General features: G+C 39.7%; 1 protein-coding gene across 1 annotated transcript in view; it reads left to right on the forward strand.

Annotated features, from left to right (window-relative positions):
- Positions 1 to 14,288, forward strand: part of DNAH7 (dynein axonemal heavy chain 7) — a 533,102-nt gene that overhangs the window by 119,600 nt on the left and 399,214 nt on the right. The window contains exons 15-18 of the mRNA XM_075829965.1: positions 1,234 to 1,458; positions 1,898 to 2,044; positions 9,186 to 9,871; positions 11,103 to 11,289. Coding sequence (XP_075686080.1) covers positions 1,234 to 1,458; positions 1,898 to 2,044; positions 9,186 to 9,871; positions 11,103 to 11,289 — 1,245 coding nt within the window. The remainder of the gene's footprint in view (positions 1 to 1,233; positions 1,459 to 1,897; positions 2,045 to 9,185; positions 9,872 to 11,102; positions 11,290 to 14,288) is intronic.

Raw genomic sequence — 14,288 nt, forward strand, 5'->3', positions numbered from 1 at the left:
CAATCAGTATCATACAGTCCTCCTCTTCCCAGCCCAGCAACACAGCCTGATCACACAGCTTCCATTGCCGACTGTGTGTTTTCAACTGGTGATATCTCAGGTTTTTTTCACAGCTAGAACTGCGAACTGAGATTAGAATCTCATCTTTCATATGTCACTAGAACCACTGTTCTAGGTGGTCCACAGCCAGAGATATGGCTATTATAAGTGATCCCCCTTCCCTCCAGCCTCAGTCTCTCATACAGTGTGAAGCAGCTTCATGCTGATAGGACAGCATCAGATGCTGGGAGGTAGCTCCAACTCAGGAGAATCGCTGGTGTTGACACCCACTTGTCAAGCATAGCCTAATTTGCATATTTAGAAAAAAGCTCATAACTTTTAGGGCTTATTCAGACGAACGTGATATACGTCCGTGCAACGCGCGTGATTTTCATGCGCATCGCACGGACCTATGTTAGTCTATGGGGCAGTGCAGTAGGTTGCGTGATTTTTACCCAGCGTGAGTCTGCTGCGAAAAAGTCACGACATGTCTGTTCTTTGGGCGTATTTAGAGCATCACGCACCCATTGAAGTCAATGGGTGCGTGAAAAGCACGCATGCCACACGGAAGCACTTCCGTGGGACCTGCGTTTTTCACGCAACAGCTGCCAAACTATCCAAACTATCCAAACTATCCAAACGGAGTGTCATAATGATGGCGGGTGCGCGAAAATCACGCAGCCGCGCATCATACGGGGCTGCCACACGGAGCTGTTAAGTGCCTTTTACGCACACAAAATGTCGTGTTTTTTGCGTGCCCAAAACGCACACGCTCGTGTGAATACGGCCTTAAAATAATAAGCTTTTTTGGACACAATTTTCAATAGCATTATCAGTGTGACAGTGCCTATTAGATTAGCTAGGAGATTGGGCATTGCTAAACCAGTGACAGATCCTCTTTAAGTGAGGAGATGAAGTGTCAACCCATACAGACACTTATAATGGTGCACATTTGGACTTTGGGGAAACTGTAGCGAAGATAATTTTGATATTAATACCACAGACTATTTACCGATCCGGCATTTCACATGAAATTTCAGCAATTGTTCATTATTTTCCCAGAGATTACAGAACACTGAGATTTTAGGATATTAATGGTTAATTTGTGCCCCCATACAAATTGAAGAGCATCATTGAGTAATTTGAAGATCAGGTACAGACTATGTAAATAGTTTTTTCTTGTTTCCCATCCAGGAATACATTCAGAGAGTGGAAGCTCAGGATATGATGGATATGGAGCTGAAACTTGTAGAAGCCAAAAATCATCTTATGTTTCTTGTGGATTATGTTACTCTGTCCCCTGCAGACATCCGTTTGAACAATAGTACCTTTCAGTGGCATGGCCGAATGAGAGAAGTTTTTGAGGAGCACAGAAAGATATTAAGGGAAAAAACTGAGCAGTATCAAGAAGGACTAAAGGTCAGCAATATATATGTATTAAGGCTTCATTCACATCTGCATCAAGGTCCCGTTCTGCGTGGGAGCTTCCCGTCAGAACGGAACCCTGACTGAAACAAACGGAAACCATGGGTTTCCGTATGTAGCACCATTGATTTCAATGGTGACTGATCCGGTGCCAATGGTTTCTGTTTGTCTCAGTTGTGCAAGGGTTCCGTTGTTTTGACGGAATCAATACCGTAATCGACTATGCTATTGGGAAATGCATTAGTTTCCTTTGTGGTAATCTGTGCTACTACATTAAATTATTTCAATATATATTACATTACAATAAGAGCATTTTGCTACATAAAGGATGTGCTTTCTCATTTTCATTCTGTTGTGTACAAATTATGTACAGTGCATTCTCTGAAGTTATGAACTTGCTTTTTTTCCACTAAAAAATATAATTATTGAACAGTTGCGTTGTGAGAGGTTTATTGAAGAATTAGAAAATTATGGCAAGCAAGTTGAAGAATTTGAAGCATATGGTGATATTCAGGAGGTGAACAGATACCTCAAAAAAGCACAAGCACTAAATTCCAAGATGGAACAAGCCATTGAAAAGGTAAGTGTTGTGTAAAGGATGTTCCAAAAAAGTATCCATTCCCTTCCCACAGCTAGAATATTATATTTATAGTATTTTATTGCATTTCTTGTTCGTGCAATAAAGTTGTGGTTTATGGAAATGATCACTTTCTGACACATTTGATTTTATGATTGTTTATATTGGTCATTAATAACCCAAATAATTTCCCTCTAGATGTATACTTTGTCATTTACTGATCTATTGTTTTGGAATTCGCTTGGTTTGCAGCAGCTGTGAATGTTTTATCACAAAGCTGTTTATAATGTGACAGATTTCAGACTGTTTATTTTTTGTACTTTGAACCACAATTTGTGTGCACTGTTCAGCCACAGCCATAACATTTAACCTCTTGCCGACACAGGACGAGAATACTCATCCTGAGCGATGGGCACTTGCCGCATTAGGACGAGCATTCTCTTCCTGCAGTTAAACTATCACAGCATGTAAACACGTTTTGGCAGAATAGTGACATCAGCTGATAGACAGCTGATCGTCACAGATGTCAGCGGTGGGACCGATCGCCGCTGTCCCTGCCCAGAGATGGCTGTAATTGGTCAGTCAATCCACTGTTTTGGTCCCTCCAAGACGTTGCAAATGTGACATGGAACCCAAAAATCATCTGTGCAAAATATCTGAGCTCTGCAGTGGGTCCATACAGCAATTTATTATATTGCTGTAATCGGGAGAAATTGCTTTACAAATGTTGAGGTGCTCTTTCTCCTTTAGACCTTGGAAAAATTAAAAACTTTCGGAAAGAAAAAAAAATTTTTTCATTTCTACTGCCTAATTACATTAAATTCACCATAATACCTGTGGGATCAAAATGCTCACTATACCCCTATACAAATTCCTTGAGGGGTACAGTTTCCAAAATGGGGTCATTTTTGGGGGGTTTCCACTGATTTGGTCCCTCCAGGGCGTTGTAAATGCAACATGGCACCTGAAAACAATTCCAGTAAAATCTCCAAAATTCAAATGGCTACTGGCCTTCTGAGCCCTACAGTGGGTTCAAACAGAAATTTATTACCACATATGGGGTATTCCTGTATTCAGGAGAATATGCTTTGCAAATATTGGGGTGCTGTTTCTCCTTTATTCCTTGTATAAAATTGAAACTTAAAAACTAAGTTTTTCCAGAAAAATTTAGATTTTCATTTCCACAGCCTAATTCCAATAAATTCAGCAAAAAAACGGTGGAGTCAAGATGCTAACTATACCCCTAGATATATTCCTTGATGGCTATAGTTTCCAAAATGGGGTCACTTTGCACAGTTTTGGCACCACAAGACCTCTTCAAACCTGACATGGTGCCTAAAATATATTGTAATAAAATGGAGGCCCCAAAATCCACTAGGTGCTCCTTTGCTTCTGAGACCTGTATTTCAGTCCATTAATACACTAAGGCCACATGTGGGATATTTCTAAAAACTGTAGAATCTGGGCACTAAATATTGAGTTGTGTTTCTCTGGTAAAAGCTTTTGTGGTACAGAATAAATTTATTACCAATGATCTGTATTACAAGCAGGTATATTTAAATTTAGAAAAATACAAATTTTTGCACATTTTCTCAAAATTGTTGTGTTTTTCACAAATAAATATTGAATTTATCGACCAAGTTTTTGAACTAACATAAAGTACAACATGTCACGAGAAAACAATCGCTTGGATAGGTAAAAGCATTCCAAAGTTATTACCACATAATGTAACATGTCACATTTGAAAAAAATCGGCTGTATCCACAAGGCCAAAACAGGTTGTGTCCTTAAGGGGTTAAACCACTGACAGATTAAATGAATAACATTGATTATCTTGGTACAATGGCACCTGAGGAGGGGTGGGACATATTAGGCACCAAGTAAACAGTCAGTATTTGAAGTTAATGTGTTGGAGGCAGGAAAAATGGGCAAGTGTAAAGAGCTGAGTGACTTTGATAAGGGGCAAATTATGATTGCTAGATGACCGGGGTCAGTGCATCTCCAAAATGGCAGGTCTTGTAAGGTGCTTGTTCCCGATAAGCAGAAATTAGTACCTATCAAAAGTGCTCCAAGGAAGGACAGCCACTGAACCAGCTACAGAGCCATAGGCACCCAAGGCCCATTGATTCATGTGGAGCAAAGGCTAGCCCATCTGGTCAAATCCCAGAAAAGAGCTACTGTAGCACAAAATGCTGGCTATGGTAGAAAGGTGTCAAAGTTCAGATATACAGTGCCCATGCTGACACTTGTCCACCGCCATAAGTGTTTACAATGGGAACGTGGAGCACTGGAAGACAGTGGCCTGGTCTGATGAATCATGTTTCCTTTTATATCATGCGTGTGCATCACATACCTGGTGAAGAGATGCCTACAGGATGGACTATGGGAAGCCAGCAGAGGCAGTGAGATGCTCTGGGAAATGTTCTACCGGGAAACCTTGGGTCCTGTTATTCATGTAGATGTTTTCTTTATTCAATTTTCCTGACTCATAGCAATATTGAAAAAAAGCAGTGTATAATAATTTTAGACAACTCACAGAGCCGAACCCCTTGTCATGATCATACAATGCTTAGCGCTACATGATACCAAATGAGCATTATTAAGAATCGGGCGCCATTGGGCATCATTAATCACCCCTATAGCCTTATTCTATTTGCCAACTAACAAATTCAATCTGTGAAAGCTTTGAGTAAAAGTCTATATACTCGAGACAAAGCCTTTTCCCTCTTAGTGGCATTAACCCCTTAATAACGCTGCCTAGTTTGGGCCTTCACCCCTTAATGATGCAGCCTAGTTTGGGCCTTAAAGAAGCACTCCACTTTTTATTTTTAAAGGTTGGAGTGCTGTGTGCAGAAATACTTACCGATCCCCGCATCTCGTAGTTTTTATTTTCCAGCTCCGCTCACGTGATCTTGATTCTGACCTGGTCTGGAATCGCTGCTTTTCAGAAAACCAGAAGTAAGGCTCTCAATGCATTTCTATGGAGCCTTGTTCTGGCTTCCATAGGAATGCATTGAGAGCCTGAGTTCCAGTCTACTCAAAAGCACAGTGACTCCAGACAAGTCAGAATGAAGATAACGTGGACGGCGCAGGACCCGACAAGATGTGGGGATCGGTAAGTATTTCTACACACAGCACCCCACTGAAACACCAATATACCAATGGAGGGTCCGTTAATAAAAATAAAAAAAGCGGAGTGCTTCTTTAAGGCTTAGACCCCATTTTTAAAATCTGACGTGTCACTTTATCTGGTAATAACTTTGGAATGCTTTTATTTATCCAAGCGATTCTGAGATTGTTTTCTCATGACACATTGTATTTTAGTGGTAACATTTGGTCCGTACCTTTAGTGTTTATTTGTGAAAATGTTAAGAAAATTTGGAAAAACTTAAGCATTTCTAAATTTGAATGTATCTGCTTGTAAGACAGATAGTAGTACTACACAAAATAGTTACTAGTTCACATATCTCATATGTCTACTTTAGATTGGCATCGTTTTTTGAACATTCTTTTATTTTTCTACGACGTTACAAGGCTTAGAACTTTAGCAGCAATTCTTCACATTTTTAAAGAAAATGTAAAATTCTATTTTCATCTGCACAAGTTCAGTTCTGAAGTGGCTTTGAGGGGCCCTATATATTTGAAACCCCCTTAAAACACCCAATTTTAACAGCATTTAGAAAGTTTCTTAATTCTTTAGGCATTTCACAGGACTTAAAGCGAAGTGGCGGTAAAATGTACTAATTTTATTTTTGGGGAAGAAATTCTATTGTAATGTATTTTTTTTTCTGGAACACAAAGTTTTAAAAGAAATACAACTCAATAGTTGTTAAGCCTCTGGTTGCCATAGCAACCAGCAGCACCCAGCAATCGTATCCTTGGGGTTAATCGACGGGGACCACCGTTAACGGTCCCTGGGGAATAAGCGATGATAACTGCTGTCCGAGACAGCAGTTATCACAGCTCTTACATGTGTTTGGGGGGAGATGGCGCTGGGTTAAAGCTCGGCATACTATTACTGAGCTGAGCGCGAAGGATGCGCTCAGCTAGATGTAACAGTACCGTGCAAAGCGTCTAGGGGTTAAACAAAAAAATAGTAATGTCAAAGGATTCCATAGTAAAAGTAGATTTCACACTTTTGTGTAACTCTAGTACACCTGATAGTCACTTGAAAAAAAAATTTGTGTATCATTATTATATCCTGAATAGCTTAAAAGGATTTAATTTTTCATTCCAGTCCATTGTTTTGGCAAAATTTGACTCCCCTAATGCTCTCAAAGTCCTTAAAACTAGGATTGTGCCGCAAGAGAGTTTGTGAAAGTGCCCCATTTATTTTAATAATATTTTTTATCTCTTTTCATCATTTATTTAACAATTTACACAAAGACCATTCCTTAAAATCCCCACGTGACAATTGATCTGATTCTAAAACGTGAAATATATTTTCATACTTCAACTCATTCTCCATCACCGAGAATCTAAGAAGACTATATTCCTGCCAAACTACAAGAAACTGAATTTGCGATGCAAGATAATACACTCTCTTATTAGGCAATGCTAGCCCTCCTTGTTTTTCATCAAGGCATAAAAAAGTTTGCTTTATTCACACTCTCCTTTTGTCCCATACTAACATGTTTAGCAACAATTCTATATTTTTAAAATTTTTCAAGTCTATCCAATCTGGACAAGAGAAAAGAAGTAGAGAAATTATACAAGATAACCATTCTAACCAATGAGACTTTATCATCCTTTTGAGAGGACTGGTTAAATCCAGGTATTAATTTTAATTCTGATTTTACATAATAAAGGAAAAAGATTCAATGTAGTGAAATCGAATGGGTCTTTAGATATTTATACCCCAAATATTCTATATTATCTCTAACTGATAATAACCCTATTTTTAAGTTAAGAGGCGATACAATATCATCTAGATGTAATAAAACCAACTTAACCCATTAAATACTCAGGCCTGAAAATTATATAAAGGACACATTTTCTGGCGTCTTCAAGATAAATCAGCGCATACAGAGATATTTTATCTCTGTATCACAAATATCCAAAGCTTTTTTTATTACATTCTCTAATAGTTATTAAGTGGTAGAATAAAAATAGTAAATAACAACGGTTCCTGTCTAAGATCGGGAGCATGTGAGCGCTACTTTGACATGTACCATCTACCTAAAAATTGTTGCAGACCAACTACACCCCATCATGGCAATGGTTTTCCTTAATGGCAGTGGCCACTTTCAGCAGAATAATGCATCTTGCCACTCTTCAAAAATTGTTCAGCAATTGTTTAAGATTGAACATAAAGAGCCTTCGAATTTCCCAGATCTCAATCCCCTTGGATTTGTGCTGGAAAAACAAGTTCGATCCATGGAGGACAAACCTTGCAACCTACTGAACTCAAAAGATCTGCTGCTAACTTCTTGGTGCCAGATACCACTGGACATCTTCTGAGGTCTTGTGGAGTCCATATCTTGATGGGTCATAACTGTTTTGGCAACACAAGGGGGACCTACACAATATGAGACAGGTGGTTTTAATGTTATGGCTGAACTTGACTAGTAAAATTTAAAGAAAACATTAGTTGGAGTACGTGTACAGTACCTGGCAAAATTTGGACATATCTTACAGTAAGTTTCTCATGATCTAAGGTTTTATGCTTTATCGAAAATTAGGCTTATGCTTAAATGCTTTACATGAGTATTATAGAATTGATAGAAAGAGAGATAGTGAATTTGATGCCTATATATGAATTTCTTGTCAGAACAAAATCTTTAATAAAAAACTTTTTTTTTATTTTGTTTTTTTAAACATTTAACATTTTTATTTCAGACTCTTTTTTTAAATTTAGTGGTGGGGAATGTTAAACTAAAGTGATCATTTAAAAATCAGACAACTCTGCTGAAATGGATAAGTTTCAGAGGACGAAGCCACACATAGCGCCCGCAGCTCAGCCGTTGTGCAGCCCAACTGCCCCGAAAACTGCAACAACGTGCATTTTTACCACAAATCGGCATGGCTTTGCAATGTGATAGTTGAGCTTTGCATTCTTTACAAGTGTTTAACATGTTTTACCTGTAACAAACACATTCAAATTCACAGTGATTTGTGGCCAACCGAATGTTGTTGCAGTTTTTGTCCAAACCTTTGCCACAACGTGTGGCTTCACCCTTTAGAGTAACCAGACTCAGAAACCACTTATTAACAGCATTAGAGGCCAAGTAAACACTTTACTGTGACCAAGCAGCAGAGAGATTTTAGAAATTATAATAAAAAGTATCTTTGTGAGACACAGAGAAGACGAACAAATAATGGTATTGAGGTGCTTTACTGTTGATGAGAATTGAAAGCACCTTTAACCAGTATGGCTACTACAACACTTTCAGTGACTTGCCATCCTATCTTCTTTGTGCTTAGTTCGCCTATCATTTAGTTTTTAACAGGACATTGTCCTAGAACTATTTGACAAAGAAGAAGGGTGACAGAGTACTGCATCAGATGACATGGTGTCTACAGTCGCCAGACCTAAAATTGATGGGTTCGGGGTGAGATGAACTGGGGAATGAACGCAAAGGAGCCAAGTGCTCAGACACTCAAGACACTTGTTATCCTCTTTCAACATAGTTGGTTAAGAGAATGCCTAGAAAAGCAAAAATATTATCAAGGCAAAAGGTGGCAACTTTGAAAAATCTAAAATGATTTTTGATCGCTTTTATTTAATTAGCTTTTTTTTCATCACTGCATAATTCCAGTTGTGTTATTGAGTTTTAATGACTTGTATTCCAAGATGTTAAAATTCAAATTTAATCCTATAAGTAAGTATATCCAAACATTTGACTGGTACTGTCTGGCTATCCACTTACTATCAGTGGACCTGGGAACACATCCTTTTCCTTTTGGACAAACGGAGCTTGCAAAAATCTTACCTTAGTGGGCACTCCACTTGTATTGTTATTATTTTTTTTATGACCACCAATATGTCGGGGTCACCACCACTGATGTAGGGTCTAATGCATTGTCTATAGTTATACAGATGGGTAAAAGACAAGGTCGTTACAGAACCACAAGTTGGTACAAAAGTGTCAAGCTAATTCTATGAAGTAATTAATACATTTACATGTAATATTTCAAATTTCAGGTTGATCAACTAAACTTGGAGGAGGAAGCATTTGGCTGGACAGCTTCACAGTATCCCCAAAGGAAAAAGATTCAAGATTCTCTAAATCCATATCTGAGACTCTATGAAATTATAGTGGAGTTCAACACAAAGTATAAAAATTGGATGACAGGTCCTTACATTACAGTAAATCCTGATCTTGTAGAACAAGATGTAGGAAATTACTGGAGATTGCTGTACAAACTTGAAAGAACATTTACAAACTCTCCAAATGCTCACTCAGTAACGTCGAAAATCAAAGAGAAAGTAGAGCAATTCAAAGAAATCCTACCCCTTATTCAGGTTGTATGTAATCCAGGATTACGTGACAGACACTGGGAGGAAATGTCTGCTATAGTTGGCTATCCAATAAAACCCCAAGACGAGACCAGTGTTAACAAGTTTTTGGACATGAATCTCCAGCCATATTTGGACAAATTTGAAGGCATTAGTGAGTGTGCAAGCAAGGAATACTCACTTGAGAAAGCAATGGAGAAAATGATTTCTGAGTGGGATCAAATGGAGTTCACTTTACTTCCTTATCGTGAAACTGGAACCTATATTTTATCATCTGTGGATGATATACAGATGCTTCTAGATGATCACATTGTCAAGACACAAACCATGAGAGGGTCTCCTTTTATTAAGGCTTTTGAAAATGAAATCAGGTAAAGAATAGTGTTATTTGTAGTTTGGTGTCACCTTATTCTGTCTACTACTTTCACTGTAGAGTTAAAAAAAAAAAAAAAAAGTAGGAAAAAGAAATGTCTAAATATCACAATGTCGACTGCTACTGCTGAAAACTGATGAGAATGTGACAGTTACACATCATGTCAGATCATAGTCAAATGACTGCTGTTTTGTTCCATTTTTACCCTGATCACAAAAGTTAGTAAAATGCTGAATTACAGTAGGAAATAATATTTCCTGCTAATAGAGCAGCATAGATGCAGATGCAGAGTCCTGTATCTAAATACCCTGGCCAAGACAATGTGGCTTATTGGCATCCCTACTGGCACCCAGCACATGGGCATGCACCCTTCTAGCTACATCCCTGTGCAGATGGCTGCTAGTTTCCAATAGACAGACTAAGTTTGAACATAGAAAGTGTGTCCCTAGCAACCAGTCTGTCTCTTGAATTCAGCTCAAGGTTGAGTTTGCACTAAACTGAGAGCAGAGAAGTGTGAAGAAGACCTCGGAATACTTAAAAGGGTTTTCCCATAATGAAGTTTTATCACCTATCCACCGGATAAATCCCTTTAAAGTACACTTTTCTGTCTATTCTTACCAGATCAATATGGTGCCATATTACAGATATATTCTATTCTAGAGAATACTTCCATAACACAGCGAGTAGCGATGGAACATGTCACAATTTTTTAGATTCATATTACGTTCAGCAGGAAAAAACAACTGTATCCCTTCATATACAATCGGAGGCATATGGAGATACAGTGAGACCCAAAAGGCCCAGTTCACACTGCGTTTTTTGGTGCTGATTTTGACGCTGAAACCGTGTCGGAAACGGCGGAAAAAAATGGCCAAAATCGCCATTCATTGATTTCAATGGGAGGCAGAGGCGTTTTTTTCCGGGGAGGCTCTTAGCTGCTCGCGGGGGAAAAAAAACGACGTTCTTTCTTGCCGTGGTTCTGCCTCTAACCTCCCATTGAAATCAATGGGAGGCAGAAATAGTGTTTTGTTTTTTTGCCCGTGGGCGAAAAATGCTGTGAAAACCGCGGCAAAAAAAGTTTTTCCGTCTGCAAAATACTCTGTGTGAACTAGACCAAAGAGTTCCATGGTTGCCAATAGTGAACTCTGTGAGCCCTAAAATTCTATATCTTTTTTTGAAACTATTAAACTTTCAGTTGAAAAGTTCTGCTTTTGTTTTTTTTTTTACAGAGAATGGGAAGGGAAGTTATTGCTTTTGCAAGAGATACTGGATGAGTGGCTAAAGGTCCAGGCTACATGGTTGTACTTGGAACCCATATTCAGTTCTCCAGATATAATGGCCCAGATGCCAGAAGAAGGAAGGCGGTTTTCAACTGTAGATAAGACGTGGAGAGACCTGATGAAACTAGTATTGCTGGTAAGTGGCTGTAATAATCATTTCTTTATTACAGCAACAAACCTCAGATTGCGGTCTGGTAGGAGAAAAAGAGGGTATCTGGAGAAAAACCTGTAAGGAGCCTCCATACCCTCTGAACTATATTACATTTCCAATTTATAAATTGCTGGAAGGATGCGCAAATGCAAGGGCACGTTCACATGGTGCTCAAAAAATAGGCTAGCATTTTTGTAAAGCGCTTTTTAAAATGCAGACATTTTTTATGCGTTTTCCGGGTGTTTTTTACGCCATTTGTGCAAGCTTCTTGCACATTTTTGGGCGCGTAATTAGGACTCCCTTATGGAACATTTGGTGCTTTTTTTGTCGAGAATTGACATGACGCTTTTTTTACGTGACGCGTAATTTAAGTAGGCGCGAGTAAAAATTGCATTGTATGTACTAACGGCACACTTTCCCATTGATTTCAATTGTAAGCCCAATCAAGCATTTTTTAATGCGTATTTTGACACGTGGAATGCGCCAAAATACGCGTCAAATACACGCCGTGCAAACAGGACCTAAAATGTAAAACAGTAGTGAGAAAATAATTTTTTACTGAGCTATAAAATGATCATAATATTAAAACTACTTTTTTTTAAGAATAATCAACTTAATGGGTTGTACATATAATGAGTAAATTACAATTTTTATTCCATAAAAACCTATCCCATCCCAATATATATTGTCCTTTATGTACTTAGTTATTGTAGTACTATCTTTAATGTAAATCTCCACAAGATGGCGCTGTGAATCAGCTGCAAAAATAAATATGTTAAAGAAAAAAGAATCTGAGCATCAAAATAAACATTCCTTCCCAACAAATCTAAACTTGCACCATCTTCTGTTTTCATGTTAATGTAGGCTAGCTCTTAGCATTTTGGGATGAAAGGTAATGCAAATGTGATCTTTCAAGTGTCTAACCTGTCAGGGTAATTATGAATAATTGCTACTTAAAAATGTGTATTTCCTGTTTGCTAAAATATAGAAAAAGAAAACCTTGGTGGGTAATGACATAGAATTTTCTTTCTCGAAAAGTGACTACATAAAACAGTTTTTATTTAATAGAAAATGGTTGTTATAATAAAACAATATATAAAGCCTGCTGTACATGAAAAATTTGTCATTAGAAAAATGTGTTTATTGAAATGTAGTGAATTTTACGGATACATAGGCCATATAAAAAAGGGGTTTCTTAATGAGACAACCCCATTAAAAGTGAGAAGTATTTATACTGTTATACCACCCAGGGCCGGCTCCAGGTTTATGTGGGCACTTGGGCGACACAGACTTAGTAGGCCCCTTTGCGGGGAACTCACGGCGGCAGTAAAATATCACTTTGTGCCCCCATATAGACATTAGGCCCTGTTTATGCCCCCCATATAGAAGTTAGGCCCCCAGTTTGTACCCCCATAAATTGAGTGCCCTCCCAGGTAGTGCCACACAGCCCTCCTCCATGGTAGTGCCACACAGCCCCCCTCCATGGTAGTGCCACACAGCTCCCACCTCCCAGGTAGTGCCACACAGCCCCCCTCCCAGGTAGTGCAACACTGACACCCTCCCAGGTAGTGCCACACAGCCCTCTCCTGCCAGGTAGTGCCACATAGCCACCCTCCCTGTAGGTAGCGCCTTTGGGGTTCCCTCTAGGAGTAGAATCCCCAGCCAGAGCATTGCCGATGCTCTGGCTGGGGATTCCGCTTCAGGAGAAAGCTCTGACGTCGCTGTCTATATATCAATATATGGACAGTGTTGTCAGGGGCAACCCCAGAGACATAGTCCCGGACAGAGCACTACTAGCACTCTGCCTGGGACTCCTGCTCTGCTCCTTACATCACTGTCCATATATTGATAGTGATGTCCGGAGCAGAGCTGAAGTCCCAGACAGAGCGCTAGTAAAGGCTCTGCTCCGGTACTCCGGCTCTGGGGAAGCACCTGACATCACTGTCCATATTCGGCTAGTGACGTCAGGGGCAACCCCAGAGCCAAAGTCCTGGGCAGAGCGCTACTAGCACTCTGCCTGGGATACTGCTCTGCTTCTGACAACACTGTCCATATATGGGCAGTGATGTCAGGGGCTTCCCCAGAGACGGAGTCCCGGAGCAGAGCCGCTAGTGCTCTGCCTGGGACTCCTTCCCTCGTCCTGACATCACTGTCCATATATGGACAGTGATGCCGTGACGACGGCAGAGACAGCACCCGGCGGCCGAGTGTGCCCCCCCAAGTGTAGTGGGCCCCGGCACTTGCCCGGATTCGCCAGGTGCTGACGCCAGCCCTGATACCACTAATACTCAACTCATACAGATTTCCTACAGGCAGTGGGGCAGAAATACTACTATGTCTCGGTCTAGTAACTGACGAAAAATGCACCAAATATTGGCGTAAATTGGCACCTCACATAGGAAAAGTGTTCCGATAAGGGGGCGTGGAGTAGTGGTAAATGGGTGTGGCATGTTAAAAAGAGACGTGGCTGTAAATACAGCAAACATAGAATGGTGACAGCACCCTGCGACACTAATGCCACCTAAACCACTAAATATAAATAAATATGCACTAAAGCTAAATCTACTTACAAATAGGGAGGTTCTTAGTGCACATTTTGATCAAAAAGTGTTAGCCCACCTGCCACGACAAGGCGACCTCTGTAAGGTGGGAACCTACGCTGCACATACACCCAGAACTGGGACTAAGCCTACATATATACCTGGGGATGGTAGGATCCAGCATTGAACTGATTAAAATCACCCAGGGCAGAATGGGAGGAGTGCAAGAACAACAAGTGGAGGCAGTCACTAACCCCACATATATGGATCCCATAAACACAACAAAAATTTGAACAGCACATTCCAACTAAATGATACAAAATGTATGCAGGTGCAAGAACACCCATGACTGCAGATATACAGCAAACATAGAATGGTGACAGCACCCTGCGACACTAATGCCACCTAAACCACTAAATATAAATAAATATGCACTAAAGCTAA

Source organism: Rhinoderma darwinii, chromosome 6 (genome assembly GCF_050947455.1).
Source record: "Rhinoderma darwinii isolate aRhiDar2 chromosome 6, aRhiDar2.hap1, whole genome shotgun sequence".
NCBI lineage: Eukaryota > Metazoa > Chordata > Amphibia > Anura > Rhinodermatidae > Rhinoderma > Rhinoderma darwinii.